Source organism: Paroedura picta, chromosome 11 (assembly GCF_049243985.1).
Source record: "Paroedura picta isolate Pp20150507F chromosome 11, Ppicta_v3.0, whole genome shotgun sequence".
Taxonomy (NCBI): domain Eukaryota; kingdom Metazoa; phylum Chordata; class Lepidosauria; order Squamata; family Gekkonidae; genus Paroedura; species Paroedura picta.
Window position 1 is genome coordinate 31,952,131 of NC_135379.1, and position 15,828 is coordinate 31,967,958.

At 40.0% G+C, this 15,828-nt stretch overlaps 1 protein-coding gene across 6 annotated transcripts in view; it reads left to right on the plus strand.

Annotated features, from left to right (window-relative positions):
* Positions 1–15,333, plus strand: part of PLCL2 (phospholipase C like 2) — a 121,405-nt gene extending 106,072 nt beyond the window's left edge. For 5 of the 6 annotated variants that reach the window (XM_077303021.1, XM_077303019.1, XM_077303023.1 and 2 more), the window contains 3 exons: positions 3,940–4,015; positions 8,005–8,114; positions 13,820–14,899. In XM_077303021.1, coding sequence (XP_077159136.1) covers positions 3,940–4,015; positions 8,005–8,114; positions 13,820–13,999 — 366 coding nt within the window. In that variant the 3' untranslated portion in view covers positions 14,000–14,899. Of the gene's footprint in view, positions 1–3,939; positions 4,016–8,004; positions 8,115–13,819; positions 14,900–15,030 lie in introns of those variants that run through there. The other variant, XM_077303018.1, reaches the window with a different exon arrangement.
* The last annotated feature ends 495 nt before the right edge of the window (positions 15,334–15,828 follow it).

A 15,828-nucleotide genomic window follows, 5' to 3' on the forward strand; every position in this document is an offset into this window, starting at 1 on the left:
CAAATTCCTGCAGGCCAGATTAAATATGGGTGTGGTGGAGGATGAGGCTTTGTTTGGTAGTATTGAATTTTTAGGGTGTTTTAATCTATGAATGTTTTTATCCATTGATGTAAACTGCCCTGAGAACACTTGTAGTTGTCCACAAAGCCAAATAGTCTCCCTCCAAAGTCTCACTGTCTACTTTCCTGTAAAACCTTTGTATGTGAACTCCCAAACTAACAACACTTGAAATTCTGGACTATTTATGCCCTTTATTACATAGGACCTTCATGACAAATACTGATTTTTATATATGAGGCCAGGCTTGAGCAAAGTCACTGTGTCTCTCCAGCCAGTTGCTTATTCACCTTATTTAGATCTTCCTGTAATTTCCAGACTCACAGGACCCTTGCTGGCCTGATTGTCGGCAGGGAGGGGGGAGTCTATGGGCCTTGGTAGGGGCTTAGTGAGGTGGAGGGGAGAAGCGCCAGTAGGGTGCCGTCCCCTCCTGCCACCACTCCCAAAATGCCTTCTGAAGCCTGCAGAGGCTTCGGCGGGTGCTTTGCAGGGTAGAGAGGGGAAGCACTGGCAGGAAGCCATTCCCTCCCACCGCTGCGCGCAAAGCACCCACCAAAGCCTGCTAAGGCCTCGGTGGATGCTTTGAGGGGCAGGGGAAGAAGCACCAGCAGGGAGCCCTCCCCTCCTGCCACCGTCCGCAAAGCACCCGCCAAAGCCTGCAGAGGCCTTGGCAGGCGTTTGGCAGGACGGGGGAGAAGCACCAGCAGGGAGCCAGCCCCTGCTACCACTGGCTTCTAAAGGTCAGCTGAAGTCCCCAGAGGTCTTGGTGGGCATTTGGTAGCAGGGGGAGGGAAATGCTGGCTGGCCATAAAGGCACACCAAGCCCCCTAGAGGCGGTGGCTGGGCTTTGGGGAGGGGAGGTGCTGGTGGGCAGTGCAGTCCTCCTACTGCCGCCCCAGCAGCCCCACCAAGGCAAGACCGGGACCAGAGCTTCTTGGGGCAGCAGGAGTATTGGGTAGGGCCTTCTTCACCGTTCTCCCCATCCTGAGTCCACAGCTGGCTGGCTTTGTCATCTAGGGACCAAGCACCCAGCTGGGGAGGCCCAAGCCCTAGAGGCTGTTGCCCCCCCAGGCAAGTAACTCACAGGAAGGCGTAGCTCTCATGGGGCAGGAACCTGAAACTTCAGAGCCTTGGAGGAAAGTACAAGGGGGGGGGGAACACGATTGGCTGCCCATTGGATGGACAGGCTATCCAGTTGGAGGAGGGAGCATTTAGGGGTAGGACAGCTGCCCTGAGTGGCAGTTAAGCTACGAAACCACCTCCTCCCACCAGCCCTTACCAGAAATATATAGTGGTACAGAAGATTCCTAAATATACATCTCCGATGACCCCTGCAGGACACCCTTTATATTCTGTTCACTGCAAATCTTGTATCTTTCAACAGAGCTTACTCATGACAAATGTTTTTAAAAATTGGAGCTGTAATGAGTTAGAAATTAAAATATTTATGATGACCAGGAAGAGCAGTTTTTGTTTGTTGCAACTGTCAGTGCATAAGGCTGAAGACTTTAACTACACACAGTCTGATGATAAAGATCTATGAAGGTAAATAATTAGGATGGTCAGTGATCACTTCTCTTAGCCAGAGATTCAGAAATACCCTCATGCATTGCCTTAGTGCTCACAGGGCTAAGTAACAGGCTTATAAAATCAGTTATGCCCTGTGAAAACAGCACTAGAATATGGATGTTTATTTATTTGTTCAGAAGGACTTCTTTATGTCCCCTTTCCTCAAATAAAAGTTGCTCTGTGTAGCTTGCAAAAATTAAAACATAAATTACAAAAGCAGGTGAAGTCACTTGTTATTTTCTAAAAAGAAAAATATGACTTTGGGGAGGCTGCACAATACAAGAAAGTGGAAATTAAATCAAACGGTGTCAAACGGGGGAAGGGATGCAGAAAGAAAAGGAATAAGAAGATAGTACATCTTAAATAAATGCATTCTGAGCTTCATTAGTATTGCTTTCAGCATTTGGATTTTGTGTAGAATGGATATAGTTGTCAAGTTAAGTTAAAGTGATCAAAATGGGATGTATTAAGTCTATGCACTTACTGACAGGTTAAGAAATCCAAAAGTATTATTACACAGGATATTTACAAAAGTAGCCCTCATAGCTTTATTGATAACTTGGTATTTTATAGGTTAATTTGTTAAAAACTATTGACTATAAAATCAGTTGGTAAGCTCCCAATAGGAGACCTGTTTCAACACAATTAGGGGCATATTCTGGTTTTTTGTTTGTTTGTTTTTTTGCCAGCTTACTTGACAATATTTCCTTCATAAAAATATTGTGGTTTGCAATAATTGCCATGCATTATCAATCCATACAATTTGGATTGCTTGTTTTTTGACAATTGTGCTACAAGTACAGGATGTTTGTTCTTTTATTGTTGTCTTCTACCATGGGATGAAGCTTTTTCCCCCTTTTGTTTCCCTCATTGACATTCCCCCTTGTCTTTTTTTTGTGTCGATTTTAATTGTTCTATGGATGTATTTTAAAGCTTGTTTCCATTTTTTATTGTTTATCACTTTGGTGATTCTACATTTTGTGGAAAGGCAGCTTAAAAAAGTTTAAAGTAATGCAAATAAGAATTTTTAAATGGGCCTGTCATTTTGGATGAGGAGGATGACTTGCCACAAGATAAAGACATAAGATAGAAAAGGTTATGTGTGTTATGTGAGTCATGTCAGCCTAGGATGAGGGTAGTTCCCTGTCACATACCTCCATTGTAGACAGCCAGTGTACTAGTTGCAAACTCAGCCATGTCTTATCAAACTTCCTCTTAGCCATACATCATCTGGAGCTTATCTGTGGCATGGATCAGTGGCTGGGAGGATCTTGAAGCTGCCACTGGACTCAAACTTTGTTCTGCTGCTTCAGATCAACACGGCTAAACACCTGAATATAGACTGATTGTGATATAAGTTTTTGTGACCTAGAACCCACATTTTCAGATGCATAAAGTATTTAATTTAGTGGGCATGAGACAATAGAACAATGCATATATATGCTTCCATCCATTGAGCATATTTATTTATGTGTCTTGCAAAGTGAAATTTTGTACTTGCAAATGTATGTTGCAATTAGACTGTTAATTTTTGAAGCACCATAAGTTTCTTGGTTGTTTTGGGTGCAGAGGACTCATTGTTATTGTTCTGGAACCTGTTCTCCTTTAAAAAATGTTTTTAAAGTATACATAGTATGTAATATTGTCACCAACACTACAGTATTCTATAGCAGTGGTCCCCAACCCCTGGGCCGGACACTGGTACCGGTCCGTGGATCAGTTGGTACTGGGTCGCAGCTCCTCCTCATCCTCCTTCCCTGATGCTGCCTTGGGGGCTGTCCTGCCACTCTGCCGCCGGCTCACCTTTGGTGCTCTCCAACGGCTGCCATGACTGGGGCTCCCCCTTGGCATGGCACTGCGCAGCTGCTGCTGGAAGTGCACCCCAGCGGGTGGCAGGAAGTCAGGGGCTCTGGCGGTAAAGCAAGTGGAGCAGGGGCTCAGGTGGCAGAGATATCCCTCGGCAAAAGTCTACTCCCCCCCCCCCCCGGGCCTCAGTAAAATCATCAAGTGTTGACCAGTTCCTGGTGATAAAAAGGTTGGGGACCACTGTTCTACAGGTAATATAAATCTCTGAAAGAGATACTTTAAGAAAGGCTGAAGCCCAGTATCAGAGCATATATTTGCATGCAAACCTAGCCTCTGTTATCTCCAGTTAAATAATCTCAAATAACAAAACTAGGTTTGAATATATCTCTTCCTGAAATCCTAAAGATCCATTGTATGTTGACATAGATTACACCGGGATAGGTGCACCAATAAAAAGTTTCATATGTTCAGCAAAATATGTAAACAACTTCATTATGTTTTGCACAGATGATTCAAACTATCAAGACTCTGATAGAAAATGCAGCTAATGTATATGAAAAAATAGTGCAGTGCCAAAAAGCAGGTAAGGGATATTCTGATTTTCAAAATGGTATTAACCTTTTTGCAGCATTCTATGCACATCACATACTATTACACTGAGTCATTCTCACCCTTTTTGGTTTTGTGATACCCCAGCATTTCTTGATGTTGTTATATTTCTTCTTCCTAACAGAGTTAACAGATTTGAGATCAGTATAATTAGTATAAATTCATACAATTAGTCAAAATTGGTTAAAAGTATTCTTGTACTTAATTAATATAATTAAAATAAAGTAAAACAGTTAAATAGCATTAAATCAGTTAGAAAGAGGAATGTTCATGTAGCTTTACACTTGCAATTGCATGCCAGTTTAGTAAATTTCAGTGCATGGAAGATGGCTTTTTGGCCTTGTTACTCCAGCAGCCTGTTGTGTACCCCAAAATTGAGTTTCTGGGGACACAGGACCACTTAGTCATGCAAAGGCCTTTGGGATCCAATCTAATTTTGAAAATTGCTCTGCATATGATCTGTTTTACCTTAGAATTAAAATTAATTTTGTGTTGAGAATATTTTGAAAACTTCGTGACACATCTTGAGAGAACTAGTGACCCACGTGGCTGTCATAAAATTTGTATTGGGAATAACTGCCCAAAACATATAAACATTCAATTTTAATATTTTAATTTATGGACTATCTGTAACCTGCCATGAGCTGCTTCCAGGAGTGCAGGAAATAAAAATCTAAATAAATAAATAAGATTTGTATATCGTATTTAGTTTTGTGTTCTCTTGTTTTTCATGTATTATAGGAACTATTATAGAAAAAAACACCTATGAGTCGTATATGGATTTGTCTATTAATTTTCCATTCCCACTCATAGTGGTTTTAAATGTTATAAGCTTTATGAATCATTTAGAAGTTAAGTGACTTGCCAAGGGTCACAAATTAGTTTAACTGGGATAAGAACCAACACTGCCTCAGACTGCCAGTACCTAAGCGTGTTGACTGGGACAAGAATTAAATGAATAGCTTCTACTTGACAATGAAAGTTTAATAGCATTTTAAATTATATATAATATTTCTAATGCAGTATATATAGCCAATCTCTTTCAATTACTTCTATCATCTTTGACTGTGAAAAAGAAAAATCATGCCAGCACACTTTATTTTCCACTCGGTATGGATTTTTGTCATAGTCAGATGTCCCCATTTGGAAACAAGGCATTGTTATTGGTTGTGAGCCATATGGCAAGGGGTAATATAGAAATTCAATAATAATACCTTGCATTGTTATCTTAAGCAGAGTTGAGAAGGGATTAATTCTAGTTCAGATTACACTTTACATTTTCCTGGAAGAGGTAAATAGCAGTCTTGATGCAGAACTAAAATATCAATGTCATGTTCTTTTGTCACAGAGAACATTGCTTCTCAACCTGGGCGTCAGGACCCCTTTGGGAAGTCGAATGACCCTTTCACAGGGGTCATGGCAGGGCAAGCAGCTTGGCTGGTGGGAGGTGCCAGACACACAACAGCCTTGCAGAATAGATTGAGATAGAGCGTTTGTCAGTCTGTAGCAACAGAAAAGAGTGAGATCGGCATGGTGGGACAAGAGACTGAACTGAGAAACCCCAGGAAAAACCCAATATATGTACAATCATGAACAATGGATCTTCGTGCCATTGGTCAGTTTCGGTTTAATTTCTGTGAAAGAACACTTGCATAATTTTATAGTTGGGGCCGCCCAACATGAGGAACAGTATTAAAGGGTCACGGCATTAGGAAGGTTGAGAACCACCGACATAGAATGAGGATTTGTGGTGTGCCCATGTGGAGGAGGACAAGTGGATGGCAAAGCCTGCTGGCACTGTCATTTTCCCATTTAGCGCAAAGGGAAGAGGAGACAAATTGCTGCAGTTGATTTAAAGGGAAGGTGATTATGGCAACACTGGAAGAGCTACTTTTAATTGCTTGATCTGGAGAGTGACTGGCCATTCCCAAATGACCTTCTGCCCACTCTATGTTCTATCACCTAAATATTTAGAACTGTCAGTCTATATGTGAAGAGGAATTGTGGCAATATGGCATAAAAAGACCACCTCAGGGACTGAAGATGAGTGTTGGGCTACTCTTTCCCAGCTCTTCCTTCATGTGCCCTGTGGGAAATTCAGTTTTCAAGGCAAGAGTTATAAGATATGTATCTTCCTAGTTGTATTTACAGATAAAAACATGAATCTCCCTTAGAGTAAGACGATTAATCTATTAAGTAACTCTTATCTACTCAACAGTCAGCTGCTTTCCAGGGTCTCAGGCAAAGATCTTCCACATTCCCAACTGCCTTGTCCTTTTAGCTGAGCATATTAGGAATTGAACTCCACACCTTCTGAATGCAAAGCAGTGTACTGCTGAGCTATGGCTCTTTCACAAATCACGGAACAAATTTAGAGTCCAGTGGCCCCTTTAAGACCAACATCATTTTATTCAAGGTATAAGCCTTTGTGTGCACACCCACTTCCTCAGATACAATATAATGGAAGTAATCAGTTCAAAATTATAGATAATGAGAGTATAAATTAATATACAGCATAATGAAAATGATTAACAGATTCAGGGATAAATAGGAAAAACAAGAATTTGGATGTGTTTCACTTGAGATTGAATTGCATGGGAAACAAAAATGTGCCACATTAAGAGAATAATGGGCAAATAGATAACCAATTGCTGACAGCAGTTAGCAGAGACCTTGCCCTTCTGCCCCCTGCCTGTCCTCTCAAGCATAGAAACATCTTAGGGCATCAACTTTTTTTGAAGTAGAGCATTTGGCTGTTTCTATTCACAGACCAGAGAAAAGCATATATATAGTATTCCAAACTACACTGCATTATACTAGTCATAACTACACACAGTCTACTTGTTCAAATCAATTATTCCAGTTAAGAGATAAATGAAAATGCAGAGGACATTTGGCCTTTCTGAGGGATTATTGAGAATTTAAGTTAGCATGTGTAGTGCAAATTAACATAGGAAGGATCACTGAGGAAATGCTAGATGAAACAGAAAAGTCTTTACATGCTATTGGAAGGTGGAAATAGAATGGAACAGATGAGTCTTTCTCGGGAGAGAAAATGTTGATGCTGTGAGACCCCCAAGGAAGAAAATTGAGAAACTGAGACTCAGTTCACAATGCCTCTCCATGATTTGGTGCTGCATAGTGGAATTGGAAATTTATTTTTATTTATTAAGATAAGACATGTATATCCCAACAAGTGGCCTTTTTTGAACTGTCTGAAGATCTCTCCCTCACCTCTTCATGGATTCCTTTCAGCAGAGCCACAACCACAGAGAAAAGACTAGTTGATGTCAGATGGGCCACTCTGTGTGATGGGAAAGCTGTCAAAGGACATATGGAAGAAACACAATGCATTCTCTGATGGGTTGCAATGTTACTTGTGTGGTATATATTACGTCAGCCAAAGTGACCTTGGATTGGCTCATCATAAGATATCTCTGGGACAACGTTTGGCATGCAGATTTTATTATTTAACTAAATAACAGATGGATGGCCGAGCATTAAGACTGCTGGATGAAACTGATATAATTGCTTATATCTATTCGCCATTGCATCTCCATTCGCTCTAAAAATAGCTCCGTTCGCATCTAATTGGGGCAGTTTATGCAGTGTGAAGGTTTCTAGCTAGATAATTATTTCCTTTGATATTTCATGTTAATCTACACTCTGAGCTTTTAAAATGTTAGTTTTAACATTTCTTTTGCTTCCACCAAGTTGATCTGTTTTACATGCTAGTTTCATACTGGACACAAATCCTAGCTTAAAGAATACTTCTGCCATGACTGAGGATGCTTCACACCTGAGCCAGAATAGTATGGCAGATGTGTCTGAGCTATCACCAGATTTAAATATAAATATACATACACATACATATACTAATACTCAGGTATGATTTCTAGGAAATCTAGTGAGTAAAAGTATAATATTACAAGTCTTTGAATAAGGTTTTCTTTTTTCCCTCAGCAATGGAGTTTCACGAAAACTTGCAAAATATAGGTGCAAAGGAAGGTTTAAAAGAGAGAAAACTACAGAAAGCTGTGGAGAATTTTACCTGGAATATTACAATTTTAAAGGTAATGCTAATTTAATTGTGCCTCTGAAAATGTTGGGTCATAGTGACCGAGAGAAGTGGAAAAAAGGGATGTTTTTTTTCTCCTGTGATTTCCTTTGTATTTGTTGAACTCCTGCACTTAATATTGTATGTTTGTTGTTTGGGTGAGTAAATCACAAGTTACCATTTTTAGTTCATTAACAAAGGGATGCCTGTCAACAGACTGATCCCAAATCCAGATCTTCTGCTGAGTAAGAAAAAAGAGATAGCTTTCAGTTTGAAACTTAACACCTGAAAAGGTATAGCACCATTCTTTTATACAGCATTAGTTGGACATACCTAGAATGTTGGATCCAATGTTTGAGTCTGGTGGTACCTTTAAGACCAATGAAATTCTATTCCAGGTATGAGTTTTCATGTACATGCACACTTCTTCAGCTACAAATGGCAATCTGCACATAGCAATAAATAAGACTTTTTTCTTGGACCGAAACTTTGTCCTGCTGCTTCAGAACGACACAGCTGCCCACCTGGATCCAATTTTTGTTTGTGTTATCTTGATGGGTCATGAAAAATCAAGATGCCATACTGAGGACTCACCATGAAAAGTGGATGGTTCGAAATGAATATAACAGCAGAAGAAAGAACCTACCCTAGGCGATAACAAACAATTTAACAATGAATAAAGGTGGAAATACTGTTTGTCTTATCTCTTCTTACATTTGGGAACAGTCTTTTAACTGAGCTTCCCCATACCGTTGAGCTAAAGGCCAGCATATATATATTGTTAAAATTTAAGTGGAGAATAGTAGGAAACAACCACTGATGAAAATGTCACATTGAAAATGGTACAAATCTAGAGTCCGTTTTGGTTGTTTGATTACTATTAAAAGAAGAGATCAGATAAACTGTATAGCCACCTTTATTCGTTGTTAAATTGTTAAATTGTTTGTTATCGCCTAGGGTAGGTTCTTTCTTCTGCTTTTGTATTAAGGGCTCAAACAGGGGAAAAGGTGAAAGAAATGAGTGCAGTGCAAAGTCAACAGTAAAATCACTGTGTGTAATTGGACAAAGGAAGATTAGTGTAGTAAAGTGTAGTAAATGCACCCTTGAGTTACTGATCTGCTGGGGTGCTGAACTGGTGGAAAGCTGTTTTGGCAGTGCAATGGATTTCCTGAAGCAGGTTTCTTCTAGGTTCATTGTTTTATTTTTTAAATATTTTATTTATTGCATTTTTTATACTACCATCCTATACTGGTCAGGGCAGTTTACAACATAGGTTCATAACATATACATGCTCCGGTATGGAACGGTTTCAGACTTCATGTGTCCATTTAATTCCATGTACATTTTCAGCCCCTTCCACTCACACTTAAATCCAGCAGAGAAGATAAGACAAAAATCAATACAGTATGTAAACTTTTATTTTCAAAGCGCAAGAGTCCAGTAGCACCTTGAAGACGCAATGATTTCTTTTGAAGGATAGGAGCTTTTGTGAATCACTGCTCACTCATGAAAACTTATATTTTGTAGCCTTTAAGTTGCTACCGGACTCTAGCGCTTTCCTACTGCCACAGACAAATTAACACACTTGCCCATCTTGAGTAAGCTACAATATTCATCATACCGATGAAAGTGCTAATTCCCTGCCTTGTGGAGCTGATTAAACTGAGGGATAAATATGCAAGGCCATCCAGTAAGCTCCCCAAATTTGGCCCTTTTGCATTGATATCCTAATGCACCTCAAGCTACCTCACTGCACTGGTGAATGGTCTCTTCTACAGAATACTCATATATGAATTTCATAAGGGAAATTGTAGCAATAGAGGGAGCATGGGAGATTACTGCACGTCAATGATTGTTTCTTAAACTATATTTGGACTAGTAATCAAGCCCGCTGTACTCAAAATACAGCGGGCGCTAGGCAAGGGAGCCCCGCGCGGCTGGCGGGGGCTCCCTGGCCGGCGGCCTGATGCGGCGAGAGGTGCTTCGCGCCGAGAGGCGCCTCCTGACACGTCAGGCCATCGGCAAGGGAGCAACTGTGAGCCGCGCTATGCGCGGCTTGCAGTTGCTCCCTTGTCGGCAGGGCGGGAATCGGCGAGGCCAATTGGCAGGGGCTTCACGCCTGCCGATTGGCCCCGCCGATGGTCTGTCCGGAGGAAGGGGCCAATCGGCACCTTTCCTCATCCCCGACAGAGCCCGCCCTAACTCCTCCCCCTAAGCCCTTACAGCTTTATTTAGTCTGCGGCGCCCTCGGTTCCGCGGGCGGGGTTAGGATGAGTGTGCCATTTTTGTTGAGACTTCTTCCTTTGCTATTTATCTTTGACACTTGTACAGTGTTTTAGTGCTCGCTGAATCCTCCGTTGTCTGAATATAAGGCCGGAGTGATGATCAGTTTTTCTATGAAATGACGAGGATGCTAAAGAGGCTCTGTGCAGCTATTAGGAATCTGTTTACTTGTCTGAGAAGAAGCAGCTGTATTAACATTAATGCAGTTAGGGAGAGAAAATTAAATACTTTGCTGTTCGTTTTGAAATCAGTCAATAGCACTTAATGATGTACACAGGGAAAATATTAACACATCTTCATTTTTAGTAACTGAAAATGCTGGCTATACATTTTTCCTCTCTGTGCTTCATCTACAGAGTATTTTGGAGGTTTACATTTCATATGAATATAAAATCATTTATTAAACAAAGCTTTTTTCCTCATTAGAGTATACAATTAAAATGCAGCACTGTTTCCATTTGTCATCTGCAGTTTTCTGTATTCAGCAGAATGAAGACATATTCCAAATTTAGTGCAGCTTCCTCCGTACATCTCATCACCTAATTCTCTTCACCCACCGAATAACTCGCCTCTGTTCTAAACTGGAGTCTGTTTTAATGCTGTAACATTTCATGCCACGCTGTTTCTCTCCCACACATTTTAAAGCCTCCTTCCCATTTTTTCAAAAATACAGTTTCATCTCACCTCCTTACAGCTTCATTCTTCCCACTCAAATTTATTAGAGGATCTATTGTAGAAAAATGTTAAAATATACAAACTGTAACTCTTATCTCAATTCACCCACAGATTGCATCAATTTCCAGCAAGTGGGTTGGAACTAAACCCTGGTGTTGGATCCAAAAGTGCCTTTCCACTCATGACAAGGGTCCTTCTGTCGAGTGGGAGACTTCTTTCACTCCCACAGGGGCTCATTGGGATCCGGCCCACTGTTTCTATAGCATTTAAGGATCTACTAGTTATGTTCAAAGGATAATGCCTATTTCATTTGTATTCTTCCACGCCCTAAACAGCAGTGAAATAGTGGTTGCAGACCAAGCAGCAGAGGCCTTCTTGGCATCATCTCTGGCATGAGAAACACCTAAGCATTACCTAAAATGCTTATTAAATATTAATTTGTGGGGAAAATAAGCTTAGCAAGAGGAGGGTAACCAAGATGTTTTACTGTGTATATAAAGGAGCCCAATTCCTATAGGAAACCTTGAAATAAGCAGGCCTGATTTGGTTTCCAAAGGATTTTGCATTTTATATTTTATTAAGTGACATGGAGAGAAACACACACAAAGTTCTACAGAGGGAAAAGTTAGCTAAATAGAGAAATGGAAAATATATGGCACCTGTCCCGAAGCAGGATGAGTCCCAGAAAGCAAAGAGATCAAAAGTTGATGATGTGGAAAGATCACACCACACATGTTTGAGCCCAGGCTCTGACAGATATAGGATTTGAAATTCCCAGGGCTGGCCGGTGAGGCAGGAGGAGGTATAAGACATGACTCAGAGCCAGAAAGAATAAGCCTAATGGTAGGAAAAAGGATTAATAATAGCTAGGCTGGGTGGCGGATGGGATTAGCTCTCACTTTTGTCTACTCAGTGGCTCAGATGAGTTAACCAGTAGGTAGTCATGGACTACAATTCATGGACTACAATTCCCATGAACCCCTGCCAGCAAATGCTGGCAGGGGCTCGTGGGAATTGTAGTCCATGGGCATCTGGAGGACCACAGGTTGACTACCCCTGGTCTAAAGGAAATGGAGGAGAAAGGAATGTTTCTATTTTGTCTTAACAACCTCAGACAAGGTGGAAATCCATCCTGGACCTATAGTCCAAGCAGTGCTTCCAATGACTTTCCATATCAAACAACTGCCAGTCTGGTTCCCGTTTGTACCACACTACACAGTACCAGATATGTGCCAATGTGGACCAGAGTGGTATTATAAGTCTCCTTGCTCAGGATTCTATGCTCCTAGCAATGCATTCTAATTAGCCTGTCATATTGCACTATTGGCTCATATTCAACATATTGTCCATCAGAACTAAGTCCCTTTTACATGTACTATCAAGGCAGGTATACTCCTGGTGCTCTTTTGTTCTTTGTAGTGAAGGGGGATGCTAGTTTGTTGATTTCTAATAATTATTCACTGACATTTATCACATGTATACTTTGATATAGCAATACAAAAGTCAAGAGGAACAGTCCCACTTTATTAAGAGTTTTGTCCCACTTTATTAAGAGTTTCTGGTAATTTCAGTGGAACTTGAATTCAACTCCAGGAGCTTTTCAGATCATACCCAACATGCAATTCAGAATTTATTTTAGCAGAAGCAAAAGTCAACTAGCTCAAGCTTAAAAAAAAACTAAAATCAAACAAAGCACACAAAATGTCAAAGCAAACCATGCTGTGTTTGAAATTCATGGAAATATTTGTGATAACATAATTAAGCAAGAACTACTGTAATGTGTAATACTAAATCTCTTGATAGCGGGTTTTTAGGAGGTTTTTTAAACCACATGTCTTCTGGGACAGATCAAATAATGCTGCTGAAAAAAAAAATTCCAGGGGGGAATAATCTCAGTTACAGTGGGGGAAAATCAAATGGCAAAATGCACGGTCACTAATACATCCTACTCCCTTTCTAAATCTCCTTTTCTGACTAGCAAAAAATGATTAAGTCTTCTTGAATATTATATAATCTTGAATATTATATAATCTAATGGCATAGAAATGTGAATGTTAACACATTGCCTGGTTCTATAAGAAGTGATGTGTGTTCATTGATCAGGATTTTATTGTCCAGACTTCTTGTCCCAGAACAGCACAGTCCTCAGGGGAGATACAGCTTGTGCTTTATAAAGCTGTATCATGCTTGTTGTCATCCCCCTTGCAAAGCAATCTACCTTCACAGGAAGTAAAGACATTTGTTCTAGAAACTCTTTGCCATATCTTTTGAACTACTGGGACTTTGGAAGCAAATGTCTCTCAGTGGAGTTGCTGGTGAAAAGCATTGCCGCTGCCTCTTAAGGCATGGTGAACAGCATTGAAAGAAATCACCTGAGCCACTGCCCCTTAACTTTAAAATCAAACACCAGGATAATAGGACTCTTAACTCAACAGTTATTCACTTCCATCCAGCAATTACTTGTAGGTGCAGGAGCGCGTAGAAAAAATCCTGGGATTCTATATAAGGCAACTGAGCATAATCCATAATTCCTTAAACTCTTCCGGTTTTCTTTTTAGGATGCTGTATGGGGCCCTTGTAACTTCCTGATCTTGGATATTGATTGGTCAAAGGAACCCAGCATATGGATATTGGTGCATCTGTGTGTGCACTATCACAAAATGCTTTGGTTTTCATCTTGGTGGATGAGATGATTGAACAAGAAATCCAAGGTTGCAAAATAATCGTATTGATAATTGTAACTATTTTTTTTTAACTTAACAGGGCCAGTCTGATCTTCTCAAATATGCGAAAAATGAAGCACAGGAAAATCTAAAACAAATTCACTATGCCACTGTCTCATGTGGATTGAATAAGCCAGGATCTGAAAATGCTGAGGTTTCCAAGCCCCGTCGAAGCCTGGAAGCTATACCTGAAAAGGCAGGTGAAGAAAATGGAGAATGAATGAGCATTCTCATCAATATAGAGTTTATAACTCTACAGCCATTGTAGCTGCACAGGACATTTTGCTTTGCACTTCCTATGGGGGTGGGGGGCAGTGGGAAATCCTGGAATTTTAAAAAGCACAACTGGAGAAGCTAATTACAATCCATGAAAACTGTGAATGTATGTAGGAATTCTGTGTGCAAAGACAATGGAATTGTTACTATTGCTCACAAACACTCTGCCTGTGTGAAAGATATCACATTACCTTGTGCAAAAATGACCATCATTATTCCATAGAAAAAAGGTAGTTTTTCTGAATGGAAATACAATATAAGGGCAAGGAAAAAAGAGATTTTTGTTTGTGCTCAGAAAAGTGCCTTGATTTTGGGGGGAAAATTAGGTGTGCAGAGCAATTGCCTTGATTTTTAGAAAGAAGAAGGCTGTGCAGTTCTCTCTTTGTGGTAAATAGACATGTCATTGCACACCTAACTTTTAAAAAGAAATCGAGGCTAAGCATTTGGGCAACTGCACACTTTTTTGCAAAATTGTGCAATTTTAGGATACTTGGCAGTGTTTGAATTTGAATGTGTAACTGTTGTTTGGGGGTTCCTTTTTATTTTTTTTTAATGTTTTTGTTTTGTTCTTGTTGTTGAGCCATAAATAAAAAGGGAAATGTAAATAGAACGTACTTATTTGCAGCACAGCACACTGTTGAGGAGCTACTCATAGAAGGAAAATGTATAACCAGCCTGTGTCATCAAATCCCTGAGTTAGGCACATACCTATTCCCACCTAAGAACATCTGCAGATGTCTGTAGCTAATGTAAAAGTGACCAAACTGCAAGCAAAATGTTGTAAATAGTTTTATCATTTTGTGGAAGTAAAGAAATGTTCACATTAAAATGTTTTATGATACTACCCGGTGGTGTTTGGCCTAAACTGAATTTTAATTTAGTTTGTTAAATGCCATTTTTAATTTTACAGATTCATCAATGTCCCTGTTACATGGTTTTAACACCTTTTTATTTTTTATTTTTTTATTCATACAGCAGTAAATAACGTCAATGTTTGCTGAAATATACAAACCAAGATCTGCCTCCTAATGTTTCTGCTATAAACAGTAAAATGGGGTACGACTTCACAAGGTGCAATAAATTTGAATCCAATGAAGTGAGTCTAGCAATTTTAATGTTATTTTTGTTCAGTGAGATTGCCACCTGTCAACATGGTGATTTCTGGAGAGACTAAACAATCAAGTAAACTTGAATATGTTGCTCTGTAGATTTCAGAAAGCATCCTTTCCTTCCAGAAGGATTGTTCAGTAAACGTAGCATGAGTGCCACTGAAGATCATATTGCTACAACTAAGTCACTTGCTTTGAAACACCTTACTGAGACAAAATTTCTATAAATAATCTGCGATTTCAATGATCCAGAATTTAAGCCCAATCTAAAATGGGATTCAGACCAGGAAATAAGGATGGAGGCCATCCTCCAAAACAAAAGGACACCCAACATGTTGGCTCTCAGTCCCAACACAATCAGTCTAGTCATATTCTTTATGCTGTCAAGAAGATGTATTTCTGTGGAGGAAACAAAATTATTTGGGAACCAGCCTGAACAAACAACTAGCATTTTCTCTACCTTCAAATGGAAGTACAGTTCTTGTACATGTTCAGCATTTGAGCTGTGATCTGAATCCAAGCTAGCATTTTCACAGGACAGCTAGGAACTTGTAAACTAAGGTGTGAGAAGAGAGTAATTGACTACCAAGAGTTGGGGCCACCATTATTTTGAACATTACATTCCAAAGAGGCAAAATTACATGCTTGAATGGGGTGGGATTTG